This window comes from Pipistrellus hanaki, assembly GCF_964339955.1.
Source record: "Pipistrellus hanaki genome assembly, chromosome: 1".
Taxonomy (NCBI): domain Eukaryota; kingdom Metazoa; phylum Chordata; class Mammalia; order Chiroptera; family Vespertilionidae; genus Pipistrellus; species Pipistrellus hanaki.
The window spans coordinates 140,555,812-140,571,921 of NC_140503.1; the positions used below are offsets into that span (position 1 = coordinate 140,555,812).

At 40.7% G+C, this 16,110-nt stretch overlaps 1 protein-coding gene across 1 annotated transcript in view; it reads right to left on the reverse strand.

Moving 5' to 3' along the window:
* The window catches only part of EGF (epidermal growth factor), a 90,146-nt gene extending 75,035 nt beyond the window's left edge, over positions 1-15,111 (reverse strand). The window contains exon 1 of the mRNA XM_084872245.1: positions 14,501-15,111. Coding sequence (XP_084728371.1) covers positions 14,501-14,627 — 127 coding nt within the window. The 5' untranslated portion in view covers positions 14,628-15,111. The remainder of the gene's footprint in view (positions 1-14,500) is intronic.
* Positions 15,112-16,110: the final 999 nt, after the last annotated feature.

A 16,110-nucleotide genomic window follows, 5' to 3' on the forward strand; every position in this document is an offset into this window, starting at 1 on the left:
ACATTGATAGGTTCCAGGAACTAAGACTTACACATATTTGGGGGTCATATTCAACCTCCAACAGTTAATAATGCTCAGCATCTTCCCATAGACTTATTTACCACCCTTATATCCTCCTTGGTGGATTATGCATTTAAATCCTTTCCCCACTTTTAACTAGGTTATTTATTTTCTTGTTGTTGCATTTGAAAGATTTGTGAAAAATATATATTTTGGATACAAGTCCTTTGTCAGATATGTCATTTGCAAATGTTTTCTTTCAAGATGCAGTGCAGCACGGCTTTTTATTCTCTCAGCATCACTTTTGGCAGAGCAAAAGTTTTCATTTTGATTAGATTCAATTTATCAAATTTTTTTTTGCATATCATGTTCTTGGTGTCATTCCTAAGAACTCTTTACTTAATTCCAGGACACAAATATTTCTTTTTTGTTTTCTTCTAAAAGATTTACGTTTTCACATCTTTGGTTTAGATCCATGGCCCATTGTGAGGTTCATTATTTTGCTCATGGATGTCTAATCAATCCAACATCATTTATTGAAAAGATTATCCTTTCTCCATGGAATTGCTTTTGCACCTTCATCAAAGATCAAATGACCATATTTGTATAAATTCATTTCTGGGCATTTAGTCCATCCCATTAATTTATGTGTATATCTCTTAGCTAATACCAGAGTTCAGTATAACTTTTTAAAATAACTCATAATAATGCAGTTTTGCAGAACAGCCAGCCACGTTTTAAGGTACCTGTGCTATGGGTCATTTTTTATCCTAAGTAAACACGTTTAAATATCCCTCTCCTGCCAGTATAAATTACGCTCAACTTTATGTAAAGACTATTGCCACCAAACTAAAGTACGTTTGCCAACCTTAAAGTATTAGAAAAGTTTTTCCAGATGTCTCTCTCTCTCTCTCACACACACACACACACACACACACACACGACTCAGAAATCTGTCTTCTGAGTTTTGCCACTATATTTTCTAGTCTCTGCTGGATGTGTCCAGCTGACCACCTCCCATAGCCCCAAAAGTCCCTCTGCATGTCAAAAATCAAGATTATGCACTACCTTCAGATTAGTTCCCATTTATTGAAAAGATTGAAGTTGACATAGGAATTTAAAAATTTGGTTGAAAGTTCCATATGTTTTGATATTTAATCATTGATGGATGTCATAGGCAAAAAAAGATATTTCACAACTGTATCTGCATCAGATGAAAGAAATGCTTCACTAGCTGTATTTACAAAAATCACAGAATATACTTTTTAATTGCACATCAATTATTCACAAATTTTGTTGAATTAGACTAGCAAATTTCTATCTTCCTAAATTTTAATTAGTAAATGCGAACCAACCAGTGTTGTATTATATGTTGTTTTTGTTTTTGTTTTTAAATAGATTAAAAGGGACAAAAATTCTTTTCTTGGAAGTTTTAAAAAAATGGTTTTTGAAAATTTTGCTGACAGGGTTTTTTTTTTTTGTTGGTTTTTTTTAAACCCTGCAAACATGAGAGTTTTTAATAGGTGACATGTTGACTTTGTTAAACAACCTAATCTCCTAACAATGGAAACATTTCCAACATCTGTTTTCCAACTGTTCTCCTCACACACAAATCTTACAATCAGCAGCCACTTTCTCACTCCTTGCTAGAATGGCACCTTTAAGTTGGAGAAAGTTCTATTGCTCTAGTTATTTTTCAAATTGTATCCTAGGGACACCTATTTGCTATCACAGCAAAGGTCCAATCATTGAAACACTTCTTTTTTTTAAAGGAAACTTTGTGACATTTGATTGCTCTCTTAAGTTTGACTCAAGATACTCAGTGGGAAGCATGTAGGTCAATGTTTTCATGGCTATTCCCCATCCAATATAAGTATTATAAAGAACCTAGTTTATTCTTGTTTTTATAGAAGTAATGACATCAATGTATCCCATTGCACTTGATGCAACTCCAGTTTCAACTTCCTTCCTGCCCTGCCTCCCTGAGAGACCCCTGCAGTCCAGGGCCCATTGGGATCCCATCTGTTCATGTGTCAGTAAAGGCGGTGGCTCCATCACCACTGGTACTGTTTTTTTCTTCATAATACATTTGTTAATATGTAAAGAAGTCATGACCACGGAAAAAATTACTTCTTTTATGCATTTGTGTGTTTTGTTGTTGTTGTTTTGTTTTGGGAGTTTTTGTTTTGCTTTGTTTTGTTTTGTTTTGTTTTGACTAATGAAAAATATCAGAGGCAAATACAAGAGTGGCTAAGATCACAGGCACTGGACACAGAATACCATGTTGGCTCTTTACTGGCTTTACTTCTTATTAGCTGATGAATTGGGGTGTGGGGGGAGAGCGCACGCATTCAGAGTGAGTCACCCCAAGATGGGCCTCCATGGTATGCACACTATGTTTGAGCTAAAGGCAACTGAAACCCTACAGCTCAAGTGAAACTGTCTCTTCTTAACTCCCTAGAAGAATTTGAATCAGGGGCCTTGCCCATAGTAGGAGATGATCATAAATAACCTTTTTTGAGGCCTCTGTATGTATGGCAGGGCAAACTACTAATTCCTGAACATCTGCTCATCTTATGATCTTGCAATTACCCTCTGAGCCCCAAGGTGACTTACCTCATCCCTAGCTCAGAACGTCACACATATCTCATTTTAGCCTTCTGCCTCTGAACCCCTCATGTGCACAGGGTTCCCGTGAGAGGACAATTACTTTTGATTTTCTCTCCCAAGTCTGCCTCATGTCAAGTTGGTTATAAAGCAGCTGAAGGAACCAGAGGAGGGAAGGGGGATTTTTCCCTTTCCCTACAGACCCTCAACTCGTTACTTAACTCTCTGTGCATCAGTTTCTTCATCTTTAAAATGGAGATGATCTAGTACTTACATCCTAGGATTGTTATGTAAACTAAATAAATCAATGCATGCCAAGTGCTTAGAATTTTCCCTCACATACAGCGAGCTCTCGTTAATGTTAACTATTAGTTTCTAGAAAATATCATAAACTGGGATATATTAGACACACCTTTACTTTCACTCATCTGTGCAATTCTTCTAATACTAATTTCTTCAAAATGTCAGTAATGTTTTCTGTGACATTTTCAATAGTGCTTGCTAACAAAAGAACACATTTTAATCTGCTGCCATGTGGTTTTCCATATATTCTTTTAGTTATGCTTTTCCCCAGCAGGAAGCAGGAGGAACACATATTTTGCCAACAGTATAAGGCTTTTCTATTTTTGCTTCAGAAACCTAAAGAGAACCTTCTATCATAGTAAACATAGTCTTGCATGTCATAACTTTTGAACACAACTGTAAAAATCATAAAAGTTATTTTCACATTCTAGATACTTATTTTGCAGCAACTTATTTGTCCTAATGGCTTTATATGAGCATTAACTAACATTTTAAGGCAAATTTTACACTTAATAAACATAAGTGCATTTTTAAGGCTGTCTTCTTAATTTCTATTATTTATTTATTTATGTGTTTATTTGGTCAACTCTAAAGAAAATGGGATTGTTTTGTTGCTGTTTTGCTTTGAATTCTTTCTTGTTGAAAGTATTACGTGATTTCTTTTGAGACTGACATGGTTTTTACCTCCTGTGCAGGGTCAGTGCTTTCCATTCCTCATTGGTCTCTTGGGCTTGCATTACAGTATCAGCTGCTATCTTTAGTGCCTTTGCACGAAGGCTCTGAAACCACTTTGGGGGGTTTTGGAAGAGTTGGTTTTGATAAATCCAACTAGCACGGTTCATAAGTCAGCAGGTAAACTGCAGCATGCCTCGCCCCGGGCCTCTGGGCTGGCACCTGCCTGTCCCTCAGGATGCCATGGGCATCTGGGTCAGTGATGTGACCACTGCCAGCCCAAACACATAACTAAGGTTGAATAAAATGTGTTTAATTTATTTGAGTTGATTTATTGTTGTAATTTGTAGAAAAGAAAGTCTCAGTCCTAGTTACAAGGACCTTTCAATGTAAGGAACTAGATATAGTAAGAGACTTTTCCAACTTAACGTGATTAATACTTTTTGGTAGAAAGGACTAATCATTGCATTGGTGGGCTCTCAACAGTTAGTCCTGGGAGGTGGCATGTGTGTGCCCAGGATCCCAGGTTCTAGGTCTCATAGGATCCTGATGAAGTATCTCTTCTCCCTGATCTCAGCCTGTCATCTGTGACATGAGGCAGTTGGGGTAGATGACCCTGAAGATCCTTTCGATCTAATACTTATCAGTTCAATTCCTATCCCGCCTGACTTACAGAATTCAATAGTTTCCTGGTTTGCAGCATTTTGTAAAGAAGCCAGAGCTTGTGGTAAATTCGTAAGTCGATGCTTCTTATCCTAATTCTTATTGTCTGTGAAATGTTTCCTTCTCTCTGCTTTTCTAAACTTTAAATACCAAATCAATAGGGTCATTATGAGCTCTGCTACAGGAAATAAAACAATAACGTAAAACAAACAACCCCCTCCAAATAACACTAAAAACTTGGCTCTTTGAAGAAAGTCTAAAAAATTAATAAATTGATTAAATTTGTAAAAAATTTTAGAGGTTCAAAATTTGGTCTAAGTCTCATTTGTAACTAATACAGTCATCTTTTCTATTAATTTTACAATAATGTTGCTCAAATTGAAAGTCTAAAAATAATAAATATTTGCCTATAAATACCACATTCTGAGTGTTCCTAGAAAATAGTAAAAACATGAAATATAAAAGAATGTTGGAGTCTATATGTATTTTGAATCCAGATCCATTGTTCTCATTTATCCCACTCTGGCCAGTGGTATATATAGCTATATAAATATTGAGAAAAACCACTTCTCATAATTTTCTTGAAATGTTGAGAGCAAATGTGACAAATAGTAAAAATAATTACTTAGAAAAAAATAATTAATTGAAGATGTCATGCCATATTTTATCATCAAGGATAATAAGTCACAGATTACTCCCTGGGTAAGACGATTGTTAACACTAGACTTATCCCAAAAAACCCACCTTGGTTTCTCTAAGCATCACTGCAAATTTGAAAAATAAGCTTAGAAAATTTACACAATGCAAAGGTGTCACTAGTGCCTCAGCTTATGGAATTTGGTAGAGAGTAACAGCTCATATGTCCTGGGAACTCACTATGTCAGATAAGATTCTAAGCCCCTTCTATGAATTAAGTATTCTTATATGAGGCAAGTACTAGCAGCTCATATCAGCTATGTAATTGGACCTTATTAATTTAAAAAGCTGAGGCCTAGCACATCCTGCTAGGCATAGTGCACTGGCTAAGGTGAGAGAACTCTTCCATTTAAAGTTAAGGTGACAAGTAAATGTGACACTAGAACCACCTGTCCAAAACTGCTCCATTTTTTCCTGTGGCAAGATCAATCAACTTATGTAAAGCACAAACCACTGTTTATTCAGTTTAAAATTTATCCTTTGTTTCAAAAATGACAAACTTATTTTTTGCTTCAAACATGACATTTCATCCTGATGGGAATACCAGAACCTGGTCATTCCCTATGCACCAGCACAGCTTATGTTAAAGAGGGACATCCATTCACAGTGTGCTTCTGTTTAGCTTTTTGTTCCAGAAGATAAAGTAGGTTTATAGTTGTGAGTATGGAAAACATAGTTTATTCTTGTATTATTATTTATTTAATCATTATTATATTATGTATTATTAGTAACTTGCTTTTGCCCACTCCTGTACATCAATATTGAAAGATAATCACCTATCATTCTCTCTTGGACATTGTTGGGTGCATTTTAAATAGATTGAGATTCTAGATGGAAATTTTTGTCATGTATCTTTTCCCCCCTCTTACATGTACCACCACGATTCATTAGACTAATCAAGAAATATAAAAGTTTCAGTCAATTTTTAAGATATATTTTCAAATCTAAGCTTTCCATCCACTTGGAGTTTTTAAAATTATCAACAATGTTGCTTAAATCTAAAAGATATACATCTCCACATCCTGGGTAAATTAACATCAATGACAGTAACCTTTGGAATTTCCCTGCACAAAAAGAGAGTTTACATTCTCTTGTATTGAAAATTCTATAACAAGCAGAATACTTGTATGCTTCAGAGAAAGCAAGAAGATTCCTGGCAGCTTCTGTTTCTGGACCTGTTTTTAAGTCTCATAAAGGAAGGACCCAAAATACACAGGATTGGTGTCAGCAGCCTTATATTATCACAGTGTTGAGTTTGACTGACCTTCCATCTTTGAACTGTTGGTGTCTATGAGAGAAGAAAGTTCCTTCTTCAAGCTTTAGAAATGTTAACCACAAGAGCATCAAAGTGAATGAAATAAAACACTATTGCTTCACTGATGAATCATGTGATGAAGAACAAGGCAGCTGCCATGATGTTGTTGGGACTGTCTGTATCCTAGCAACCATCTACCCACAAAAAGAACCACCTCAGGAGGAAATCCACATCCTGCAAACAAAGCTGGTCTGCAGCACATGACAGGCCGATCCGAATGGAAGAAGAAGGTAGGCCTTTCAGAGACAGGGGGCTTTGCAAATAAATCAGTGCGTGCCATGAGTCACTGCCACAGAAGTCTGCTGGTTCTCAAATGCCTTCACACTCACACAATTGCAGTGTATAAGTAACTTGAGAGCCGCTTGGAAAACCCAGACACTGAGAGACATTAGAAGGGTAGGCCAAGTTTGAGAGATTCAGAAAATCAAGGTCATAAGTGATAACACTCTCACACACCAATTCAAACTCCAGGCTCAGAAAGAAGGTCAAGAGGTGATGAGAGCAGAAGCATGTGCCTTGAATTTGGCTAAAATGACTGAGGTTTCTATACATTAACTAACTTCTAGCATCAAAGGCAAGCTTTGAATGATGATGCTAAGAAAAAAAATTTACTACAGAAAGCATTATCCCAAAATTGCTTTCAAAGGTTAGTAACATTGGCCATGAAAATAAAATCAAAATCTCTTTTCAGATACAGTGAGATCTTTCAAGAAGGGTAAAGGTCCCTTCTATTTAATAATATTTTTCTTTTTCTACAATTGATAAAAACATCACGTCACAGCCCAGAAATCAGTCATCATCTTGTGGTCCCCAGCAAATCCAACAGCTGGGGATGGGACTGGAATGGTCATGTGCAAAGCCATTATTTATTAACATTATTATCTCACTTCTGACTTGTGTCCACAAGGTCAAAGAAAGCCACTCCCAACCATGGAATTCCTTCCTAGCCTGAGTGTTAATATATAATCTCTACAAAATGAATCTGTATTCTTGGTTCATCTAATGTCCAGGTAGTACTTCCTTCATGAGTAGAATTATCATTCTGGATAAAAGTACTAGCCTGAAGTCAAGAAAGAGACAGACAGTGGGGACAATTTCATTCCAATGACCAAGGTTTTTGTAGTTATTTATTATTATTATTATTATTATTATTATTATTATTATTATTTTACTGTTTCTGGTTCCTTCTTAAAGTTAATTCTAATTCTAACATTTGGAACTATAACATAATAAAACTCACATTTTGTTTCCTAACTCTAGGATTTCTCAAATTCAGAGTAATAACAAAGTCTAAACTCAACATCAAGTTGCTTCATAGAATTGGAGAATTTCTTGAAAAATATTTAGTAATTCCTTGAAAGAAAGTGCACTGTTTAAAACTGACTTGGACATTCTGAAAAAAAAAAAAAAAAAAAAAAAAAAAAAAAAGCTCTTCAATGCAGTAGTTCCCAGATATTGAGGTTATTCATTTTTATTTTTACTCATAACAAGTTTACAAAAACTACCACATTAAAATAATTGCTGAAATATCTTAAATCAGGCAATGCACACATATTGGAAAGTTACTAGTTTCTTCTCCTAGCCTTCTCCACTATTATCCAAGTGATAAAAAGTTAAGAATGTTGAACAGATTGTAGAAGACTTATTTTCTAGGTAAGAGATTTTAATCACCTTTTGTCTGATGGTTACTGTTTGATTTTTTAATTATCTGGATTACAAGACAACACATAAATCAATCTCAATAAAGTAGTACAATGAAATCTACAAGTTAATGACAAAAATAAGAGAGGAGATATGGTAAGTGATTCAGAGTCCAAACTACCAATGCTCCTAACAGTTGACCACTGATGGGGCATATGCAGCTTCCCTCATCCTCGCCCCCTGGTGCCTCTCATCTGCCCTCTGGCCACCCCACTGTGAGACCCCGTGCTTCAGTTCCTCGGCCTGCCGCTCATTGTACCATTTCACCTGAAACGTACGACTGGTCTCCTCATCTTCCTCAGCACAAGTACCATCAGCCTCTAACTTTCAATCAGACCCTCATTAAGGAATGGATATAATAGGAATACCTTACAATAACTGGCCAACACCAGACGTTCGACGGTCTATTTGGATGTCAGTGTCCTGCCTCACTTCTGATGTGTCTATGAGGCTAAAGAAAGCCACTTCCCCAAATGGAATTCCTTCCTACCCTGAGCACACAGGAAAGTCTCCTCTCCAGGTAGTATTCCCACCACCTGGAACCTGCCTTCGAAAAGCTGGGCTTCTGTCTCAGAATTAACATTCTCCCATTGTGGAAAGAGAAAAGAAAAAATTAGTTTAAAACCTGTGGCCATAATTTTTCTTTTGAGAAACAACTGTTTTGCTTATTAAAATAACTTCAGTATGCTACTTAGTAACATTTTAGTTTTTTGTTTTGTTTTGCATTTTAAAAAAGGAGGCCCAAGATCTGATCAGGAAAACAGAATTGGAGGAGGAAGAGGAGGAGAAAAATCTAAAATGTTCTGCGTGGGAATGTAGGTCATCTGAAACAGACAGAGGGGCCTGGGAAAGCCGGCTGGGTGTAGGTCAGCCTCACCCAGGCCAGCCAACGTGGCAGGGGCTGGCACCCAAAAGAGAGAGATGGCCGGTAAGTGTTCCCATAAAGAACAATCACTTAACTTTTAAGAACAAGAATGAAAAAGCGTTTTAGTTGTTTGATGTGCTGGACCAGGATGTGGCTAACACCGCAGCGACCCCACCCTCCCCCCCCCTGCACAAACACACACACACACACACACACACACACACACACACAAACTTTCAGTTAAAGTCTGTCCGCTCACAGTTCATAGCACCAGGTCTTTTAAGGAGTAAAACAGGGTGGCGTCGGGCGTGAGGTTATGAGATGTGGGAAAGGGGCAGCACCTGAGAGAGGTGAGCGCACTGGTCAGTAGAAGGGCCAGCAGGAACACAAGAGCCGTCCTTCCTTCCACATCACCATTCCCACTGTCTCAGGAGAGACCCGCTGGTTTCCCCAGAATATAGGCTGAAGGCACCTGTTTTTATTTTAAAATCCTAAGATATAGACACTCCAGCAGGCCATGGAGCTTTGGAATTCCTGACACTGCAGCCCATCTTTAGGCGTGGTCGCTCCTTCTGGTCCTTATGGAGGAATCTCAGTGCATTTTCATGCCTTCCGTTATCCACCCTGAGGAAAGTCATTTTTACTCCTTCCACTATCCACTCTGAGAGAAGTAATTCACTATAAAGAACTCCCCTTTACTTGAAAAAAGAAGAAAAAAAAGTAAACCTTTGCTTATCTCTTTGTGCCTAAGTGAAGGGAGCTGACTAAGGGCTAAGAAAGATGAAGCATGTATTTCATCATTTGATTACTTCTCTACAACAGTCTCGCCAAGTAGGGTGTGTACTGCTTACAGACTGAAAAAAGGTCACTATTGTTTGGAAAGACAATATTAGAAATATGTGTAGCATAATGTTCATAATAGTGGTATACATATGACATGGAAGTAACTGATAAACACACAAATTGAGAGCATATGTCCACATCTTAATTTTTTTCCAGATGGAATAGAGTTTGGAGACTACTGATGTCAATAAAACAGAAAACATTCATACTAGACAAGAAATTCGTGCAAAAGGATTTTCATGAAGGCAAACTGCGAACCAAATTACTAGTTCATTGGCTTTTGATGAGAAACAGTCATCTGCTCTCCCATGAACACAGAGAATTCTCACCTTCCGACTCCCAAATTGAAGGTCAGATATTTGAACCTCTCCCAACTAGCCTCAAAATATAAATTCATTTAAAGACTTATTTTATCGTTCCTTTAAATGCTAGCAGCTTTAAAAAATCTTAAAGAAATTGGTTCCAGGACTGGCTGGCATGGCTCAGTGGTTGAGCATTGACCTCTGAACCAGGAGGTCACCGTTCGCTTCCCGGGCAGGACACGTGCCTGGGTTGTGGGCTCCATCCCCAGTGTGGGGCATGCAGAAGGCAGCCTATCAGTAATTCTCACTCATCACTGATGTTTCTATTTCTCCCCTTCTCTCCCTTTTTAAAATCAATTAAAATATAAGGAAAAATATATATGTAATTTAAATTATTACTTTTGAGTTCCTTGTTTTGTTGTTGTCAAATAAAATGGTTACTGGTAAGAAATCTAGCAAGAATATTTAATCTTAAATCAGTGAATTTCTTATCTGTTGGTGTCACAGAAAGAAAATTGGAGCAACAGTTACCACAAGGGCACTTGCCCAAATCAGTTTGATATGCTTTCTTTTTTTTATTAACATATTTTATTAATTTTATACAGAGAGGAAGGGAGAGGGATAAAGAGTTAGAAACATCGATGACAGCGAAACATTAATCAGCTGCCTCCTGCACACCCCCAATTGGGGATGTGCCCACAACCAACGTACATGCCCTTGACCGGAATTGAACCCAGTACCTCTCAGTCCGCAGGCCAACGCTCTATCCACTGAGCCAAACTGGTTTCGGCAGTTTGATATGCTTTTGTATTTTTAATAAATGTTACTTCGAGCTACAAAAAATACAAGCTATGAATGTTGAAATTATCTTGACTATAATTTTTCATGTAAAACCATCTCAGATTTTTCAATGTGGTGTTTTCCAGGTGTAAAAAAAAAAAAAGTTCAATTATTATAGAAGAAACCGAGCCACATTTTAACAGAAATAATTTTAGCAATGATAAAAAATACCAATAGGAGCTAAGACTTATTGAGTGCCTATTACATACCAGGTCTGTTTTATGCCCCTACATGCATTAACTTAGCGGCTTAAACCCATCATGCCCATTAGAATCACCAAGGGAGACTTTCAGAGAAAGTGATGCCTGGATTCCACCCCCAAAGCCACTCTGACCCAGGTGGACTGGATGGTAGTCTGGACATTGGTGACTCTGATGTGTGGCCAACATTGAAAACAAATACATTAACACAGTCCTGACAACAATGCTAGGAAAAGGGGGCAATTGTCTTCATTTTCGAGTGAGGAAAATGAGACACATGGCTCACAAGCGGCAAAACTGGGATTTGAACCCAGGTCTGACACCAAAATGTAAGCTCTTTACCACTAAACTATCCCTCCAAGACCATAAACCACAGGGGACAGTGTCATTTCCGTGCCATGCATAAAAGGTCATTTCTAGAATTTCTTTGCAGTTAGATTAAAAAGAAAAACAAAAACCTTTTGCATAACCCTGGCTGAAAAAACAAAGATCCTGACCATGAAATTATTCGGGTTTGCACATGACTGGGAAGCTGACCAAGCCTGAGCCGGTGCTGAAATCCGCGATTTCACTGTTTACTGCGAACAGTGATCTCCCAGCAGGCTGAGTGCCCCCGTTCCTCCCGCAGCCAGCCCTCTGAGGCTCAGTCCGTACTTCTTCTTCACCTTTTATTTTACCAGGAAAGTTTGTCTACATAATGCCAGTACAGACAGCAAACAGGAACTGTTCCTTTTTTTCAACAGGTATTTCTCCTAGAGGGCAAATAAGCCTGAAGGTTCAGAAGCCACTTGCCAGCAGTTTTCTTTCTTGCTGTCCTCACCTACTGTAGCTCAAATAGAAGCTAGCAGAATACTGGGTTGATAAAAAAAAAAACAAAAAAAAAAACACACACACACAAAAAAACACACACACACACACACACACACACAGGAGCAGGAGAAGGGAGGAATGAAAAGAAAATCCAGTTCTGCGTTATCACTTGGTTTATGTGGCTAGCAGCCACATGAGTGACAGTCTTGCCTGAAGTTACCTGAATCCTGTCAAACCACAAAGCCTTCTTTCTGCTGGGTCAGGCTGGCCAGAGGTGGTCTGTCTGAATGCCAAGGACAAGAAATAAGGCAAGTGGAATTCAATGGGGGGGAGGGGAGGAGCGGTGTCGATGATAGCACCAGATCTATTTAGAAAAGGAGAAACACTAGCCTCTGAAATGCAGGGGGCACAGCGTGTGACCCAGGCAGTTATCAGCTAACATGAGACGTGCAGTGTAAAGTAGGGGATTTAAACCAGTGACTTGAAAAATCAGGGAAGCAAAGAGGCAGAGTCACAGAGTGGCGTCCATGGTCCGAAGGAGGCGTCTCAGGGTGTGATCTGATCAAACAGACTGAGCCAAGACATGGAGCCCAGAGGACATTTACTGAGCACAGCCTGTTGGCCTCTGTGGTAGGCGTGTTTCAGGTGGTCTGTCATGTGATCCTCACAATGATCCCAAAAGGGGGTGGGGCTACTTCCTGCAGTATTCCAATAGAACTCAAGTATTAACTAGGTAGCATGGATTTGCAATGACGTGTGTTTGCCTCTAAAACCTGTGTTCCTTCCACCCCGACTCAGTCCCTTGAACTCCTTGTCGCTGTCCTGCCTGGTCTTCAAGTTTATTTGGTGCATCCAGACCCGTGAGGGCACTTCTGAGCCACCGTCAGGGGCCGTGAGGAGCCCAAGTTTCGCTTGCTGGCAGGAATCGGTGGTTCCCTGAGACTCTAAACCAGTGGTTCTCAACCTTTCGAATGCCGCGACCCTTTCACACAGTGCCTCACGTTGTGGTGACCCCCAACCATGAAATTATTTTTGTTGTTACTTCATAACTGTAATGCTGTTACTGTTATAAATCGTAATGTAAATGTCTGTGTTTTCCGATGGTCATAGGTGACCCTGCTAGCGGTTCTCAACCTGTGGGCCGCGAGAGTCTAAAAGCTATGTGTAAAAGTTCATGTCTGTGGGATTTCCCCCTCTCTCAAGTTCTGCTTCCTGACTGGCTCCGACCATCTCCCCACATGTCCCATGCAAATGACAGGGCCTAATTCTGGTCACTTGCCAACTACTCTTGGGACAATTCACCCACCCCAGGGAGGCTCCAGTCTATTCAACGCAACTGTGTCCAACAGCTCTCCCCTCTGCCTGCAACAGCCGAGCTGCATGATCGTGAGGTCCGTGTTGTCTTTAGTCACCCCCTTTGGCCAGTATTCTCTGGGACTCTGTGATCAAGGAAAGACTCCTCACTCATTCAGTAAGACTTGGCTGAACACATAAAATGAAAGCTGAGAACGTTCCAGGTGCTGGAGTCACAAAGATCATGAGAATTTCTTCCTTTCTTCCAGCACCCTAGGGTTCTGCTCCCTGGTGCACTGTGTGTGGCCTGGAGTCAGACCTGAGGGCCAGAGCAGGAACACCTGATCGCGCTGGTGACTTCCTCCACGAGGCAGCCAGGGCAGGAGCCCCGCCAGCGTCAGCATTGGCTCAGCTCTGTTCTCTCAGTTCCCACTGCTCTGTGCTGCCTCCCAGAGACCTCTCTCCTGGAAACGGTACTATATTTTCTCGGTTTATCACTCTTGGAGAGTCAGATCCCTTCTCTAAAGGGCAAAATGAGTAGAAAGGAACATCAGGGTAGTTCGTGTTCTGTAATGGATGGAAGTGGCTGCCTTGTTTGAACAGCAGGTTGAAGACCCAACCAAGAGCAAAATAAAATGGAGAGAGAGAGAGAGAGAGAGAGAGAGAGAGAGAGAGAGAGAGAGAGAGAGAGAGAGTTGTTTTTTCAGGCTATGTCCTTAAGCAGGATTGCTATTTTGCATTCAGCAAAACCCCACTTCTCCTAGATTAAAAACCCATTTTATTATGGGAGGGGTAAGTGGCATGTTGTCATTTCTCAGCAGTTCACAGTTACAGTGCACCTGTTACTAAAAACCTGGAGCCAGCCAGAGATTCAGAAACGGAAGGAGTGGGGAGGGCGGGGAGGGGGAGGTGTAAGGTGAAACTCAGCTTGGCTTTCATAATAGAAGCACGTTCGTTCCCAATCCTCACCATTTATTCCACTGGTTTTTAAGCAACTCCGGAGTTCTTGCACCAAGATATTAGAGAATATTTTATGCCTTAGAGTCCATTTTAAAAAAAATGCTTAAAAAGCTGATCAACTAACGTTTAGTTATTCCTCATGAAAAGAAATGTTCAGCTAGTTTACAATGACACACATTCAGCCGCACGTGGAAGGACAGTCTGGGAACCAGGAGTCTGTACAGCCGGTAGCAGCTGGGCTCTCTCAGCCAGTAAGACACTAACTACACAAGCATTAGAAAACAAAAATCAAGCAAATGTATACGTGCAAAGACAAATCAGGAAAGAAAAAAAAGAAAAGAAAAAAAAGCCCAGCTTTACAAGAGGAAATGCACAGGTAGCTGAGGACAGTTCCCAGGAGGAAGTGAGTTCCTTTGAATGGATTACTTACCCGCACACGTAGAGTCCCCATTTCCCAAGGGGGCGCCGGCAGGACAGTTCCGGCGCGGGAGAGCGAAGAGGCTAACGCCCAGTTTAATAAAAACTGCCGGCAGCAGAGCAGCAAGGAAGAGCAGCATGATCCTCCGGGGCTTGGACTCTCAATAGGGACTAACGTGGCTTTGGCTGAGCATAGCGTGGCGGTGCGTCTGCCCCCAGGAGTGCTCACCAGCCGGCCCGCAGCCCTGGAGCATCTTCTCCGGGGCTTTCGCTGTCGCCCTTCACCTCCTTCTGCTTCAACTCAAGGCAGTGCCCAAAAGCAGGCTAATAAGGTCACTCTGGGACAGATTTCTTTATCTACGTTTTGGGGAAGCCAGCAAGAAATACCTCACACCCTTCTGACACATGTCACAATGTCACAGCCACACGGTGGAGGCCTGCAGCTGACTTTGCTGTGGCCGGCAGAGAGAGCAACGGGCAAAGGCTAGAGGGAGAGAGAGGAGAAAAAAAAGAAAAAAGAAAAAGAAAAGAATGGATGGAAGGTTCCCACCAGGACCCTGGGTGAAGCTGAAAGAAGAAATGTGGGGATCCGATTCCTCCTCCTCCAGCACGGTTTCTCTTTTTGAAAAGCAGAATGACTCCTCTTTCCTTTTTAAAGCGCTCTGGCTCCACCTCCTCTTCCTTTAGTGACACTTGAGTGAGCCTCTGTTTGCAAACGCGAATGCAGGCAATTCCACAGGACAGGAAAGCAGGGCCAGCTGCCAAAGAAGAGATAACTGGCTACTCACCATAAATATTCTGGGCAGGAGCGGGGAGAGCAATTAGGGAGCGGCCGGCCGGGCAGCCGGGGCCTCGGAGGTACCTGCTGACTCTTAGCTACGTTTTAATATCTTGAAGGATGAAGACAGAGTTAAGCCACGCCGTATAAATCAGCAGCGAGCCACGCCGCTGATAATTCAGTCTTACAGCAATTGATCATTCTCGCCGAGCCATACGAAAGAAAGAGTGACCTTCAACTCATTCTTTGAACAAAATGTCAACACCGGTGCTCTTTCCTGGAGCCTCCTCTTTTTTCTCTTTATAGCGGAATTTGGAAGATCATTCTTTCCAAATCAAAGGGAAATCCCTGGAGCCAGATGAGGAGAGCCAGTGTGCACAGGCACCTTTGCTTTCAGCGAGAGGATAACAAATAGCAGAGGGGCCAGGAGTGCAGGGAGAGGAGTGGGCTGTTTTTAGAGAGCCGCGCTGGAAAAAATAAGGTAATGGTGCAAAAGCTGGGAAAGCAGAGCTGACTGCTGTTCCTTCCCAAACAGTGTGGGCTACCTTTTCCCATGGTGATAGACGGTAGAAGCTCGGAGTCTCATTCACTCCCTCCTGACTACTTTCTACTTGGAGCAGTAGCACTTCTCTCTTTCTTTTTAAAATCTTTTTTTTTTTTTATTTTATTTCAGAGGGGGGGAGAGAGATAGAAACATCAATGATGAGAGAGAATCGTTGATCAGCTGCCTCCTGCAGGCCCCCTACTGAGGATTGCACCTGAAACCCGGGCATGTGCCCTGACCAGGAATCGAACCGTGACCCCCCTGGTTCATAAGTCAATGCTCAACCACTGAGCCACAACAT